General features: G+C 32.2%; 1 protein-coding gene across 1 annotated transcript in view; it reads right to left on the reverse strand.

The window, feature by feature from the left end:
• The window catches only part of LOC127704390 (uncharacterized), a 62,519-nt gene that overhangs the window by 38,066 nt on the left and 6,433 nt on the right, over positions 1 to 18,020 (reverse strand). Inside the window, exons 4-5 of the mRNA XM_052208429.1 lie at positions 11,129 to 11,215; positions 4,277 to 4,375 (exon numbers count right to left, since the gene is read on the reverse strand). Of these exons, the coding sequence (XP_052064389.1) occupies positions 4,277 to 4,375; positions 11,129 to 11,215 (186 nt within the window). The remainder of the gene's footprint in view (positions 1 to 4,276; positions 4,376 to 11,128; positions 11,216 to 18,020) is intronic.

The raw sequence follows: 18,020 nt of genomic DNA on the forward strand, positions 1-18,020 counted from the left end.
ATTTTAAAATGCTCCAAACTTGATAAAACTTCACAGTAATATTGACTGGCATGTGTAGTGGCATTTGGCTTTGGAATTTCCAAAATGGTCACCGTTGCCATGGAAACTGCAAAAATGTCAAAAATTTCAAAATGATCCAAAATGCTCTAAATGTTCTGAAAATTTACAGAAAGATGTATAGCAATGCATACATATGCATTCACTGTTTAACATTTTCAAAATGGCTGCTGCTTAGTGGCAATGGGGAAGGGTGAAATCCGCTATTGCTTGCAATAGCAATTCTAGTTATTATTCTTTTTCCTCCGCTAAAGGAGTAGGTCAGGTAAGGGCCAATTTTGGCCTCAAATTTAAGGTTCATATGACGAAGGATATTGGACACTTTTTGAACACTAAAGTGTCTATTTCAATTGATTCTATTAGTTTATGTGAAAGATTTTAACTGATTTAGTCATTAAAAACGCTCCGATTCAAGCTTAAATATGAAAAATATATCAAATATGCCAAAAAATGTCACTTTTCAGATGGTTTTTGTCAAAAATGAAAGTGGCCGCATCCGTGTTCATCCTCAACCTTTATATATGTTATGTATTATCATCAAATACAACTTACATTTCAATATTAAAAATGAACACAAATGCGGCCACTTTCATTTTAGACGGAAACCGTCTAAAATTTATCTAAAATGCTAAAATTGTGAAGATTTCAGTGATTAAGCCTGACTCAAGGATGCTAGTACCCGATATATGTGCATCGTATTGTCAAAAACAGCCCATATTTATGTAGCAGAAGCATTCTTCCTACCAATAAATAACTTAAAGTTTACATTTTAACAATTTTGTAAAACTGCTATATTTTGGGGACAAAAAGGGATCTTACTGGACCTACTCCTTTCAAAGTCAAAAGTCAAAAAAAGTTAGCGACATATCAAAATGATCTTTGGTACCAGGTATCGGGTTAATGAAATCTTTCTTTTGGTATGAGCACCAAAGAGTACTATTTAGCTTATAAGAGTTATCTCCACCATTCACAAAAACATTGTTTTTGCTTCTCTTCATAAACGATAAAAAAATGAAAACACGTAATAAATTTCATGCGTCCGAAGCGTTTTTCTGGATTTACCTTCATCAGGAACGCTCAAAGCCGAATATTTGAAAGCCAAGGATGTATAAGGACCGAAAACGTTAAAGAGCTATCAACCAAAAAGGACCTAAAAACAATAGCCAAATCCATCCAAGGCCAACTTTGCCTGAAGGAGTTAAAACCTTAGTTTCTGTATAATTTCCAAATTTATATACGGGCAATTTTAGATAGTTGGTTATAAATCATGTAGTTAGCGACAAATATTTTTTTTTAAATGTTCCTTAACCCATGTCGCAGCTTTGACTCAGTTTAATGAAGCGATCCATTGACTTCTTAAAGGAGTTATCTCCCCTTGAATATTTAGCCGTAAAGACCTAGGGTCTCTTTGATTAAAACACTTGGGCCAAAACATGAAATTATAGGTCATGGTCATGTTTTAGATTTTGACATTTCTTTGTTTCCCTATTATTTTCAAATGGTTATAGTTAGAAGAAATTTTTATAAATGGTGAAAAATGTCTGGGTCTTTAAGAGGCAACTTAATTATATTATGACTGTACTGATTTAACCATTATGTAAGGGCATAACCCCAATTGACGGTTTGCCAAAAGACGTTATTAGGAGTAACTCTTAAACAAGAGGTCCTAGATACATATGATCTTTTGCAATGACATCGAGGACCAATGACCTTGACAAAGGTCAAGATCAAAGGTCAAGATCATGTCATAAATGTCAAATTTGATTTTTTTTACCCTATCCTTAGGGTTTCGTGCATGTTTTAAAGCTTTTCAATGCCTTTTGCATCTGTTTCAAACATATATTACTTTCCGTAAGGGCATGACTCCAATTGACAGTGCGTGAAGAGATATTACTAGCTCCATGGTGTCCGTCAAAATCTCAAGAAATTATATTTACATAAAACTGCATTTTTTACAAACTATGATTGGACAAAAAAAAGAGAGACCCCTATTCTAACTTCTGATAAGCACTGTAGGTTTCAATTGAGCAATTATTTACAATGCATTATTCATATGGTACCTTGTCTGTTTGAATCCTGATAATAAAATTAAACAAAGAAATTGCATAGAAACTAAAGCCAGATGTTTTAAGAATTAATTTGATGCTATTAATGCAATGAATAACCAAGAGAATCGCATGCACTCCAGAAGGAGCGAATGAGAAATGAGTATAAGTACTCTAAAACAAATTTTAACATTCACTTTAAAATAAACATTTGGTGTCCTTAAAGTGAGAACCTACATGTCATATATTCCTTTCAACAGGATAATTATTAATACAACATATGCAATAAGGCTTGTGTCATAATTAGAGCTTGTAACTGATAATGAAGGATAATGAGTATAAGGAAATATAATATAGGCCAGTATTTCAGTTATTTTGTCAATTTGCCATTTAAACCCCAAGATATGGAGTTTGAAAACCTCAGTTGATCATATATTTTAGAAATGTTTCCTTATTGAGCTTACTGAGGTTAATTTCTGAGATAATATTACTTCAAATTATGAAGAGAAACAAGGTTCTTCTGTGATAAAGGAAATTATAATATCTAATTTTAAATCCACGATCAGTTATCTGTTTGGTACAAACTAGAGTTTCAAATGTTTGGTAGAAATCAGAGGAAAATATATGACATGTCTTGAAGAAGTTACGTGTGAAGACGCGTTATCTGTACATGTGATCTGAGAGTTGGCATGAAATTAAAAAAAGAATGGCCAACGTAGATTAAGGAATGAATAAATCATACTTGGTAAAAAACAACTCTCTGATTGAAACTATCAATTCTCAGCGACTAAGGACATGCTTATCAAAAATCAATCGGCATTCTTACAAGAACTAATTGTGCTCCTCGTCTTGCTGTCTTGTTCATTATTCATATGAGGCAAACTTCATACAGGAGCCTCTCATGAAATATAACACAAAATAGCATTATATTTTGACTTCAATCGCCGCTATATAGATGATATTCTCTCATTTAATAATTAAAAGTGTGACTGCTACGAGGAACACAACTATCCAATTAAACTGGAAATAAAGGATATCACACATACAATAAACTCTGCCTTACTTGACTTATAACTAGAAATTGTCAACAACGATCGGTTGAGATCATAACTTTACGACACAAGAATGAATTCAGTCTTCTAATTGAGAAATGGTAATGTTGATGTAGCAGCTGTTGATACGATATTCCAGAACTACCGTTTTCAATCATGATTTCTTTGATATAGGGTTATGTTTATAAGAAAGGGTTCAAAGTGGACAGGTTGAAAACGTTCCGTCGAATGTTCAACCGATGCCATCACCATTTGTTTGACCGTTATTGCATATATGTGCAAATTATGACTATGGATATGTTGCAATTGTTGTAACTACATTTCACGCTATTGGGACACCACCCAATGAGATTCATTATCACATTTGTACTGACCATCAGCAAAAAAAGGCGTTGCCACTTGTAGTCGGAATCTGTTTACCCCTCCAGAAATTAAAGGTGAGATCATCCTTTGTTTTTGGTGTGGTGAGCTCGATGCTCAGTCTTACTTTTTCAACAACATAAATAAAGTGTTTTTTGGACATGTTTATCATTTAGTCGTTTTTCGTTTTTCGCCATAGCTTTGTTAGATTATCTCGACTTATGGGTTTTGAATGTCGTCTTGCTATCTCCTTCCTCTGATTAATTGTGTTTTTGATTTTATATCAATTATGTGTCTGCTGCGCAAGATCTAATATTCATTCGTTATTTTTGTGCCTCAACAATAATGATTAGACAAAAAGTTTAATTAAAAATAACGAACTCTAAGGTATAATTAAAAAGAAAGAAGTCCATCAAACTATCGATGCAGTGCTACGGGTTATCAAACCAATAGTTATATATCGAACTCAACATGCCCACATATGTCATTCTGCCATTTATGATTGTAGTTGTTTTTGACACACCATAAAAGGTGTATATTGAACACGCGACAATTGGTTAGAATGTCTATGAACACAGAACATTAAGTCTGATGTCAAGTGATTCCGATTTTAAACCATACCATTTATGTTTGTTTGATATATCAACCATTTAAATATATGAACTCCTCTTATAAATTCTCAATCACTTCTGTTTTGTTCTGATTGAATTCAGATTATGCATAGTATGTAACAAACCAAGAGTTTTCCTTATTTGAATTTACCTTTTTTTCTCATCCTCAAAAGTAGACAGATAAATACACCGATAACTATTACTACAAACACTGCTACTAGTATTACCACTACAACGTCTTTTTCACTTGCTAAAATAAAATAGGAATAAAAGATAAATATACTTTTAATCCATTAACAATAACAATACAATATTAACGATATTGTAGTTTATTACATAATAATTAATCCTAATCATTTGAAATTTGTCTATCTATGAAAACTTCATTGTTGTGAATAGCAACTATCAATTAACTTAAACCCGATAACAAAATCCTCCTCCACCCCCAAATCCCCCCTCCTCCCCTTTTCCAAATCATCATCATCATCATCATCATCATCATCATCATCATCATCATCATCATCATCATCATCATCATCATCATCATCATCAGAAAAAGAAGAAGAAGAAGAAGAAGAAGAAGAAGAAGAAGAAGAAGAAGAAGCATCAACATTGTTTTTGTTATTACCTTTTAAATAAAGGCAATAGTAGTATACCGCTAGTATTATAGTAAAACATATAATTCAAAAGCTGTAAATTGTCAATTCGTGTCATGTATGTCTTTTCTGGAATAACCTATTTGAAAGGAGTTATTAAGACTTAATCTAATTAAAAATATAATAATTTTCAATTTAAACAAGGGGCTGTCTTTTGATAGGTGTTGATTGGGATATCCAGCCACTATGAATCTATATTACCTTTGAATCTTGTTAGCTGCATGACAAACAAAGTAAAGGCAGACGATTTGATATATACAATTTTAGCAATTCTGAGTTGAATTAAAGACATGAAAGTTTTTAATATTGATTTGCACAAGAATAATCGAACAATTAAGAAAAAGAGCACCCGATACAAACATAAATATAGATATGAATAGATAGCGAACTCATGCAATTGGATTTTTCTAGGTCCGTTTGATATTATATTTGTTTTACCTAAATGAGAATGGGTTTTTGTGGATCGAATCAGTCAATCAACTGGTTTACCCTTCTTTCACTTTAAACATTGCCATTCCTTTTCGTTTGATAACTGAACACGCCTAATTCAAGCGTAAACCATCTCTAGCTAAGGTGTTAAATTAAAGGTCACATGAATACAGATTAAATGAGGTCGAATTATTCACTTGCAAGTGAATATATTATCATCGATGTTTCTCAGCTTATGTTGACAAATTTGAACCAAACTGGCTGCTAAAGCGAATTAATATGTCACTATTTTACTTTCATTAATGATTAAACCAAAAAAAAATATTTTAAATTTTGTTTATATCTTTTAGCTAATGCCCCTTTAATATACGATGGACAAATTGTGTCAATCCGGCAGACAATATTCGCATAAAACAAATTAAACCCAGCGGAACACGTTACCATGTCAACAAGGAATCCAGCAACATACGTACCGAAAACATAGGGATAAAAACAAAATGGTTAGGAATAAAACTAAACACATGAAAATCAAAGGGTTAGGTAAGTCAAATAAAATAAAATCACACGTGAAGCCAGATGTTTTGCGACGAAAATGTTAATAAGTCGATTATAAAATAGTTTAAATCAAGAAATTAACTTAGCAAATTATGTCCATTATTGTTTTTATATAGTTGCAAAAAGTGGGAGTTTGATCTACGGAACACCAAAGCTAAATTGTGTGGCGATCTGACACTACGTGCTGTGATTTTAATAACCTAATGAAATTTTCCTTTACAATTTTGATAGAATGACTAACTATAGTTTTGATATTACTCAATATGATATCGTCATAACCGTATACTATACTGATAATACATGATAAGGTTGCGTTTCGATTTGATATAGTTTTGTCATTTCTTTATATGATTTCAACATTTATTAATGAGAGGCTAAAAATATCAAACGGACATTCAAACTCATAAGTCGAAAATAAACTGTCAACGCCATGGCTAAACAAGAAAAAGACTAACAGACAAACAACAGTACACAAATTAGAAGACTTAGTAACACGAATCCCACCAATAACTGGGGATGATCTCAGGTGCCCCGGAAGGGTAAACAGATCCTGCTCCACATGTGGCAGCTGTCGTGTACTTGCTCATGTTAGTACAAACCTGTTGATAATTTTAATTCGGTAGTCACTTTCGGGGAAAAGAGGAATGGATTGTAGTTACGCTAATTGGAACATATCCGTCGTCATCTGTTAAACAGATATTCTATAACGGCCAACCAGCTCACGGTGACTTTTAAATGTGATTGTGTCATTAGCAATGTAATTTTACATTACATGGTGTGTGTTTAATTTACAAAATAAAGTTAAATACAGCAGTTTTTATATTTCGCAATGAGGATTTATTAATTCATAGTATGGCTATATATCACACTTATCAATAAAAATGTATCCCTTTTAAATGTTGTATAAACATAACTAGCATTAGATATAGTTTAAGCATTAATCAATACAGATTTTGTGCGCTACTAAAGGCTCAAGGTTACATAAAGTACTAAATCGAGTTTGTGGGTTCACAACCCGGTCAGGTCAAACCAAAGACTTTAAAAATGGGATACGATGAATCTCTGCTAAAAAGTAAAATAACAAAAAATACCAAACTCCAAGGAAAATTCAAATTGGAAAGTCCCTTATCAAATGGCAAAATCAAAAGCTCAAACACATCAAACGAATAAACACAACTGTCATATTCTTGAATTGGTACAGACATTTCATTATGTAAGAACGCGGCATCAAGGATTAAGTGCACACACAAGTTGACTCGGAGTCAGACAAATGTGACCGCGTAGGTAGACATGTCTTCTTGCGGACTGTAACTTTGTGAACCAGCACGTTGAAAATCCGGCTCAGCGTGATGGTCCAGTACAATGCAGGGTTATTATTCATATATCGTTTTAAACATTTAAAACGTTCTTATCCTAAATTTTGCATTGAATTTTCTGAGCGTTTAATAACAATCCATCATCATCATGGTTTTGCCATAATTTGATATGGTTATCACATTACATCATAAGGTTAAATCAAGTGACAATTATGGCAAAGTATTTCTTTTTTTAAAATATATTTATATATCGAACGTGTTTTATTATGTTCCTTGGCTAAAAAAAAAGAACAATCTCAATTTGACCTATTTTGTACCTGTAACTGTTTTCGAGAAACAAATGGTCAAAATTATGTCCCAATTTGATTTTCGACTCTTTTTTAATTTCTTACTTTCGACGATTTTTGTGATTTTTCATAAATGATTACTTCTGCAGTTTGGTAAAATTAGTACCCCATATTTTTGGGGATCTTATGGCCGCTTTGCGGGATAAAAATTAAATAAGCCCAATATTAAGTAATTTCTAATCACTGGAAGACTGTGTACATGTTTGGTTTTTCCACCGATTTATTTAAGAGTTTTCTTTTACTTTATCTTGACGAATGTTTCAGCAACATTTTAACATATTTTTTCTTTTTTTAACCGCTTCAACATGAAGCGATTTAAAGAGACACAATACGCTTTGTTACTGGAAATTTAAAAAAAAATTATCGGGTTTCTGCATGGAGTATTTTTCTTTGTTTCTACGGAATTTATTACCCCTTAATTAAAAAGGAAACAATAGAAAGGTAGAACAAATGTGTTGGCCTTCTACAAATGTGTTGGCCATCTACTGAAAGCAATCTTCAACTCTTCAAGGGACATTAGAGAAATATTTCCCATGGATATGGATGAAAATATTTACATGTATTTACAGATTTAAAGTTCTAAAGGGAAAATTTATTGTCGACTTCAACCGCTTTTAAGTTAAAAACAGCACCAGCTCATAAACTAACTGATTTTTCTACGAGTTGCTAGACATAACTTTTTAAATTCTGTAAATTCAAAAATTATTGCTATTGTTCAACAATGGACACCGTGCGAGATCAATTATTGCGGTCTTAGGAATTACTGTATACACATAATGCTGCTTAAATTCAGAATTAAGAAGTTTTTGATTTTGCGAAACATATCAGTCGTAATTTTTGCAAATACAAAAACCATCGCAACAATCTCTGAATTTACAGAATTGAGTAAACATCAGCTCATAATTGTTAGCTAGTTCGTAACCTCCAGTAGCAATTATAACATTCATATCAAGACGAGAACACGATAATGAGATATGCATATAACCTCTGCTTTGTACTAGACAGACACGCTAGACCCGATATTTAAAGTATAAGTTCACAAGTTAATAGTACGAAAGTAAAAATATCACCATACCTGCACACATTATTCTAGCTTGGAGGCGACTGAATTTTGCTCATACTCATTAATAAGGTGTATGGATACATAAAGATTATTATATATTTGCAGCCATGTGTTATTATTGTAAGAAGATGATGTGTATTTATGTATGGATGTTGATTGCCAAGCTTCTCCCATATTGTTACAGTTTTAATTGCTTACGAACTAATACATTTTAAAGGGTATGTCCGATATAATTTGTATGTAGAAATAGTGCTGTGTCTGATGATAGCCTCTTGTTGCCCTTATTGTTTTTTTTATAACTTCATAACGAAATAGAAATATAATTAATAGTCACATTTATTTTGTTACCTGTTTTCCTGTTTTTACTCCTTATGTCCTGAAAACGTGTTCAACTTAAGTGTTATAAGCCAAGAAACATAATAAAACTGAGGACATGAATTTGCAATTAAAAATATGCTATCCAAAAATTGTCGCATGGCTTAACCTCACCAGGTAATGTGATGTAAACATAAATGAAGGGCAACACCACGTCATAGAATGGCAAAGCACTTTAATTACTTGAACCTAAACATCATATGATGTAAAGTTTTCCATGTATGACACAACATCATGTAATATTAAACTTATAAAATAGTGACCCTATTAACATTAGAACTCCATTGAATAACGTCTATGCAAGATTTGAAAGTGATAATGTCTTTTAGATTATTGTAATATCTAGCCATAACACAAATTGACGAATCCTCATTACAAATAATAAAATCACCGCAGGAAATGAAACACACATCACGTAATGTTATATCCATATTTCTTTATGACACTACCAAATCAAATAATGATGAAATCATATTCAACAATGAAGTTGCTTCACAGCCATTTCATGTTATATCAAAATTTCATTAGGTAATGACTATAATATCACATTGATTGATATCAACAAAACAATAAGTAACTTAAGCACCTTATTAAGCTTCGATTAACTGTAGTAATTTATACAATTGTACCATATCATGTAATAGTACAGCTGTGGCGTTCCACCGAAATCCTTTATTTTCCTCTAAGTTTGTGAAATGCCTTGTAGAATTTGTACCAAGTTAAGAATATGACAGTTGTTATCCATTAGTTTGATGTGTTTGAGCTTTTGATTTTGCCATTTGCTTAGGGACTTTCAGTTTATAATTTTCCTCGGAGTTCGGTATTTTTGTTATTTTACTTTTTCATGATAGATCTAGTAGTTCAAGCTTTCATGCTGATAAAATCTTCGTAAAAAATGTAATAGCAAAATTAGGAGATGCAATACTATTTATTTTCTAGTTTGTCAATCTGGTGTTTCATAGCTATCTTTGAAAAAAATAAAGAAACATGAATTTTCGTGCGAACAAAACAATACATTTTTTTTCACAAATGCCCACAATTTTGAATGAAATAGTCATTGATTTGTAATGCTAAGGGGTCCTGTCAAGGAGTTAGAGGGAAATGTAGGGGTTCACGTCCCGGTTTGAAATAAACCGAACATTGACATTAACTATAACATTGCTAGCGCTTGTGTTGTTAATTATATTTTTTTTTATATCTGTGGGTATTTTGAGAGCATAAAATATCAAATTTTGCATAAAGTACTTCCAAGACGGAAACGTATGGTGAGTTTATCGATTATGTTGACTATATGCTATATCTAAAATTGTTACAGCATTCCGCTCTATTGTTCAGTCACTGACACTTTGTATTGATCAACCGATTTGTGACTGTAAACGTAAAACTTGTTAGCTGACAAATCAGTCGTTCATCCTCACAACCCTGTTAAGACTTTTACTTTAAGAATACAACCCTCTGTATGATCATGCTAGTGGAACGAAACAATGTAAACATGTTAAAGTCTAACGATTGGATATGAAGAAGACTTTGTATTTCGGATGCCAAAAAGTTTGTCTCTTTAAAAATGTTTCGCAGAGGATAAAGATTTGTCAGAAATAAAACAAGTATTTAGATATTTCTAACAAAATATATCGGGGTCAGAGTTCTAGGAAAAATCTAAATTTAAATCAAAGTATTGATCTCAGTTCGATTTTGGAAAATGCAGCTGCCATATCTTGTAGAAAAAAAATGAACAAAGAATAAAGGCCAAGACTAATGTGTTGAACTGACTGGAGATCAAAGAGATTAATCTCCTTTTAATATTACTAATTGAAGGTTAGAAAAAAAAACACTTGTAGTTAATGAAATATGATTTATCCCTTTCAACCTATACTTACTGAAACCAGCAATGCACAAATATATATATATATATATCGGGAAAAAATGGAGCAATGGTCGAATTACATAAGGTTTAAGCAAGACTTTTGCCAGATTCTCATTCTTGTGTTGTCATAATGTATAATTGTCAAATGTCATTTTAAAAGATGGAAATTATTACAAACTTATTTTGATAACATTTGAGACAAAGATTAGGGTAACGAGTTCAATTCATTTGAAATAATGATGAGCCCATATAATGATTTTTTTACAAAAAAAGCAATTATTCATTGAACTTTGTCGTATATTTTAGAATCAAACTGTCCTTTTAACATGTTTAAGTAAGTAATCTTGTAAATTTCTATTTTAAAAAAGCTGTATTTTTGTAACTAAATATCAAATTACAGTTTCCATTGTTAGGGTCTGTATTTGAACTTGAACTTTCATCTGGTTTAGCAACAACACCAAAAGTGGTATTAACTTGAGAAAATTCTGAAATTAACAAACATAACGAGTTTCAATATATAAAACAAACATATGATGACAATATAATCTGAAAGATAGTAAAACAATAACATGATGTATTGGAAAAATGAAGACATCGAAGATACCAAGTGGAAATTAAAAACTCATAATCGCGAAAAAAAAGAAAGACAACGAAAATACAAATCAGTCTATAAAGCACTCAATATATAAATTTTTGACTAAGCAACACGAATCCAACCTAAAATGTAAAAGAATTTCAGGAATACGTTCTCATCTAAAATTATTAATTCTCATTCACGGTCATATGTCATAATTCCTACTCAAATGACCGAATTATTGCTCATAAGACAAACGTATGCAAATACGAGAAAAATAAAGGAAAATATTTTTTTCTTTTTTCGAACACTTGAAAATCGTCAATCTGGCATATTGAAAACCTGATGTATGCTGAACTCAATTTTAATCAATTAACTTGTATTTCTCAGGTCTAAGTGTCTGCATACGAACCTGATGTTGTTTTTCGCAGGTGTGTATACCTACATACGAACCTGTGTGTTTGCAGAATCTTCAATGTAATGCATACGAATCGAGGATGCTGTAACACATTGTGTTACCGTAATCCTTTACTTCAGTGGTTGTGTTTAATACCGATTTACAGTTTTACAAGTCTATGACTGACCTCTATATTTTTTCCCGTCAGGTAAACAGTAGAGTTAATTTTCAAAGCAATTTTTTTGTAAATCTGAATGATAACCGATTCTCAAGTTCCACGACTATGATCACTTGATTGACATGCATGTTATTTGTTTTGTTTTTGCATATTGAAATCACAGAGAAATGAGGCGATCAAAATTTGTACTTCTGTTCAAGTTGTTAACAACATTAATGACGTCAGGGACCTTGTGACGTAAGGCGGAGGGAATCACAGAGGGCCTTGAATTGCGCGAGTTACTTTCAGTAGCATGAGTTCGAATCCCGGCCTGGGAAGAACAAAAATTTGCTTCCGCAAATTTACAGATCTAACATTGTTGTGCTGTTATTTAGACGAATTATATATACAGAATGTGTTTTCAGCCTTGTATCACCATCACTGGTGAGCCGATGGATAAAATCCGTCGTAGAGTTGTCACTGGATCAGACGTACTTATATATAATATGTCTTGAACATGTTATTATTTTATATAAGTTATTACTTGTACAGAAAGTTTGTACGAGTAATTACTTGTATGATGCCCTTATACAAGTTATTACTTGTACAAATATAATTGTACACGTAATAACAACTACAAATTTTGTTGAGAAAAAGATAATAACTTGTACAACTCACTATGTTTGAGTTATATTTGTTTCTTCCTCCTGTTTTATTTTAAATGTTTTATTAAACAAATTCTTTCTTTGGGTTTGTTATTTTGGTTTTGTCATTGATTTTAAAAGAAAAACAAACGATATGGGTATCCATCCATGACACAAAAATCAGTTCATGCACAGCAAAAACAAAAAAAACAAACAAAAAGCAAAGGAACCGCGCTTTTGTTGCTGTTCTTCATCTCAAAGTCACAGTGAGGCCTTCAATACGGAGCAAAAAAAACTCTCACATCACTGCAAGTTAGGTTTGAATTTGAATAGTTTGTTGGTTATTTTTTTCTTTTACTATTTTTTTCTTTTTTTTTTTTTTTGTTTATTTTTGCTTAGAAGTCATCATTCAGCGTATGCATTTTTGAAATTTATATTGTGTTTGGTCTTATTTTCTTTTTTCTGATGCAGTCAGTATAATTTTGGTTTGTGATCAATTTATAAAGGAAGCTTCACTTAGGTAACGGCATGCATGATGTCACAAATCTTTACTCTGATTGGACGAAATAACGGAATTAAAAAAAAAAAGACAAAAAGATTTATGCTACAATAAAAGGAAAACATTACGGACATAAAATCAAACTTAAAAATATTATCCAGATAGATAAAAATAAAGTTCAGGTAAAGAAGGTGTCAATAAGTTGGCACGGTAGTATTTACATTCCGGATTTTAGGTTGCTCTTTTGTGTAAGTCAATGTATCTGAACAGTGTGATTAGACAAAAAATACAGTATCTACTGCACATACTTTCCCAAACTGAGGGATGAATCAGGTGTAGAAAAATAGGTGGAAATTAATTTTTTGAAATTTTGTATTCACTGCATGATAAAAGACGTAAAAACACTAGTGGCCTTAGGTTTCTAAAAAAGGAAAAAAATTACTTGAATTAACTGTGTATGTAGAATTGTGGACAGTGTTAGAGAGTGGTGAAAATTCTAAAAAGGCTATCATTATCCCTATGGGCCATGAAATACTACTGTGCAACCATTATCACCACTGTTAAACTGTTTGGATTTTGTAAATATCACTGACAGGTTCATTAGATCTACCAGGTCTACTGATGTACTAATTTGTTGTGAATATCAAATAGCCAAGGTAGAATAATGAGTTGTACAAGTTATTATCCTTTTTTCTAAATAAAAATTGTACAAGTAATAACGTGTACAAAATAATAACATATATACAAGTCTAAATTGAAAACAACCTTCAAACCTATGGTTGCGTTGGATAAAAACCGCAATTTTTATACGTGTGCATGTGAAACAAATTTCTTGGTAGAGGGGTCTAAATACAGCACAAACAACATTTTCCAAAAGACCAAAAAAGAGAAGAGTATATTTTAACAAATCGCATTTGACTAACAGGTCGAACAACTGATATTCGTAAACCCTGCTGACTGTCATTGACGATTGCCAAATAAATTGATCACGAGATGTAACATGGATCTCAATTATTAATTCAATACCAAACAGAAAACAATAAACTTGCAGAGAAGATGGTATACCACAAACATGAGGTGCAAAAATTTGTACACCATATCCGGATTTCGACAATTAATGTTTTTTTCAGTGATGTTAGGGATATATGTATATATAATATGTAGTTTCCATTTCTCGTTTCAACAATTTTCAAACAGTGGCTATACCTTTTTCATGTAACTATTTATGTGTTGCTAATGAATTGAATTGTAACAATTCTTAGTGACTGGACATGTTAAACCAATTCCTTCCCTGAAAACTGCAACACCTAAAAACAGCACCTGACCTTTTCCCGTTCCTGCTAATAAAGAAAAAATGGCCCCACTAGAAAAAGACGACACATAGAAATAGCATCAGATCTTTGGCATTCCTTCTTGAAGGATTTATTTTTCAGAACTCATGTGTATATATCACAATTTTTACCATTGCATTACTATAATCACTGTAATTTTCATATCTAAGCAAGTCCAGTTAGATATCAACTTATGATATTCAGTCAAGACAGATCAAAGTAAATTGTTTAAATAACCGATAATTGAAGTACATGTTTGTCATACATCATTGTACATCAAGTTGTATACAGACAGACTCTCCCCTAAAAGTTTTAAAAAATACATCTTCGCTAGCCAAGGGATATGATCCAGTGGATAGTCTGTGACTGGATCGTAACCCTTGGATAGCGAAGATGTAAAAAATACCAAACAAAAAGTTTGTCATACACCATGTTGACATGCAGATATGCTGTATCTATTTAGTATGCATTTTGCCATTTGAACCAGAATTAAATATCCATCAATTGGAGTTACTAACTGTGAACATGATGAAAAATAATAGTTTAACCATTTAAAATATGAATAAAACATACAACTGGTTAGAATGCAAACCGTTCAGCTTGCTAAATAAGCAATACGTTCCACCAAATATGAAGACATTTTTTTGTCTGGAGACAAACCCTACACAATTACACTAGGTACATTGTAAAATCACAACTCTTTGAACACCAGCCTGGTTTTCCCATACTAAAATGTATATAAAATGTATATAAAACTATAATGCAATAGAACACAGGTCGGTATGCAGGCAATTAGATCGGGTATATCCAAGTACATAAAATTAGATTACCGTGAACTAAAAAGGTCTTGACAGGAAATATGCAAACTTTTAAATGTTCAAAAGTGTATCTATAGGTCGGTATGCTGACAAACATACCTATGCATTCCACTTTTAATTTCTTTTCACAAGAGTTTATCGCAAAACGGGTTGATACACGAGTAAACCCCTGAGTGTGGCAGCTAAAAATTGAGAGCTTTCTGTCAAAATAAAAAGGAGTTGAAGGCTATGCATTATTAATTGCTTACATCCATGTCATTTGGCCTTTGAGAGATGTCTCTTTCGCAATCATAGAACACCATCTCCTTATTTTGATAAAGGTTAGTTAAGCCGAAATAAATAGATGAGAAATGTCACTACATTTTAAATGCTTTGCATTCAGGCATACAGACTTGCCACTACAAACATGTATCAGAATAAGAGTTTAAAATCCAACAGGCATACAGACCACAGCTATGCCAAAATAAATAATGCTGATGGTTCTACACACATCAGATTTGTATGCAGGCATACATACCTGACACATACTAGTATACACATAGTGAGAGTTTAGCATACGCCAGGTCGGTATGCAGGCATACAGACTAATAAAAGACATTTGTTATCTCCCTTAAAAGTTCAGCATACACAAGATCTGTATGCGGGCTGACAGACATGCTATATGTACATGTATTAGTTACATGAGATATGAACATACAACAGGCCTGTATGCAGAAATAGAAACCTGACACATTCAAGCAAGAGAGTAAAAACTGAATTTAGCATACTATTCACCCTTAAACATTTGATATAAAGATTGATAAATGCAATTTTGTATACATATTGCAAAAATGGCACAAAAGTATAACAAAAAGGTAGAATGAGTAATTTATGAAGGTTTTATTGCTTCATTTTTTTTTCTTAGTGTTGAAATAGTTCATTGTAGCATCCTATGAAAAAGGGTAATGCTAAAATGATGTATAGTTTGGATCTTGCTTTAACGGAAAAGGACCTATATGACAATCAGGCAAAAAGATGTAGCTTTATCACACAAAAATGAATTAAGTTGCATATGAGAATTTCTAATTTTACTAAGTAGATGAGAACGTATTCGGGTGATCAGGAAGGGTAAAAAGATCGATCCTGCTACAATAGTCTCAAGTTACTAAAGGTCAGTAAAAATGTAGTGATAAGTCTAATACGGTGATGTCACAATCTAGAAAAACAATTCAGGATTGGTGTTACGACAATTGGGACAAAGATGATTTATATAATCCAACCAATTCATAGTGTCGTTCGTTGAAAAACGTTTGAAGGAATTATTTAAACTTTGCAAGTTTAAATCTTTCTTCAAAAGCTCCCTTGGAAGCAACAGCCTTCTTTCTAGGAAATTATTATACGAAAGGCGAACTTTGGTCGGGTTGTTGTCTCTTTGACATATTTCCCATTTCCATTCTTAATTTTATTTGTAACGTCCAAAATTTATTTAAACTCATGATCATTTGCATATCATGTGTTCTTGAGGGGAAAAAATATAAATTATGTGCTATCCGTGAGCGGAAATCTAGGATCAAATTTCCTTCGAGGAGTGTCAAAGTTGTTTCAGAAAATTACAAAATTTTATAAACTTGACATTTACAGACAAAATCTATTATTCAAATGATGCATTTAACGAAGCACTGACTATGTAGCAGATGGTACCTTTGAGAATTTACATTCAAAAAAGATTGTTTTATCTGTTACTACTAGGTCTGTTAATACTTTGACTTACACATACAATTTTAAAAGTCCGGTCGCTTAAGGACTATCATGTACGACTATAAATATGATTTTGATTTTCTACCTTACTATTTTATCATATTATAATTCCAGCAGCATTTACACTCATGACTAATTGTGCAGATGTTAATTGCTTACAAGGAAGCTTAGTGATTATGAATTAAAGCGAAATTATCTTTAATACCGGTGTTCAAATGTCCTAAATAGATTATGAATAAACGATAACAAACAAAAACTGAGGATATCGCGCGAAATTATAGACAAAACTACAACACTGGTTTCTGTTGAGACCACGAAAACATGTTGCTAGTGAGTTGAGATACCGACACTACGTATCGGACAACCAATTCCTGATAGTGACTGTAAAATGTATGTGTCAGTCATTCTTTGTCGTTACTCTTCTGAGCATTTTTTGTGGAAGGGGTACGCCTCTGTTTAGAAATTATCTATCATTATTAAATAGTACAAATCATACTCCTCTTGAAAAACCGCGGCTTTGTCTGTTTTTATAGTGATTAAGATTATAACACAATGTTGACTGCTGTACCCCTATTTTTGACATTCTAACCTATTATGTCTGGTTTTGTTTGTTCACACATCGTTGTCAATACAATGGAATTTGATGCGACTGTCATACAAGTGAGAGGTTTAGCTAGCTATAAAACCAGGTTTAATACACAATTTTCTACATAAGAAAATGCCTGTTCCAAGTCAGGAATATGACAGTTGTTATCCATTCGTTTGATGTGATTGAGCTTTTGATTTTGCCATTTGATTAGGGATTTTCCGTTTTGAATTTTCCTCGGAGTTCAGTTGTTTTGTGATTTTACTTTTTGATAATGGTTATTTGTCAAAGCAACGTTACGGATTTCACCTGTCATTAACTATGTACCCTTCCAAAGCGCTTGAATTCGTTCCCGGTTAACGTCTTTTAAAGTATTGCTTAGTCTTTAGTCTCATTTAAGAATCGTGTAAACTATTGTTTGGAGTTTTCGGGGTTTTTTCATGGTATTTCCGTCTTTTAACGCTCTTTAAATTTTTTTATTTAAATTGACCTGTTTGTAACATCTTTCTCTTTTGCCATTATCAAATATCGTAGTGATTTTGTGCGG

Source organism: Mytilus californianus, unplaced genomic scaffold, assembly GCF_021869535.1.
Source record: "Mytilus californianus isolate M0D057914Y unplaced genomic scaffold, xbMytCali1.0.p SCAF_6, whole genome shotgun sequence".
In the NCBI taxonomy this organism is placed as follows: Eukaryota; Metazoa; Mollusca; class Bivalvia; order Mytilida; family Mytilidae; genus Mytilus; species Mytilus californianus.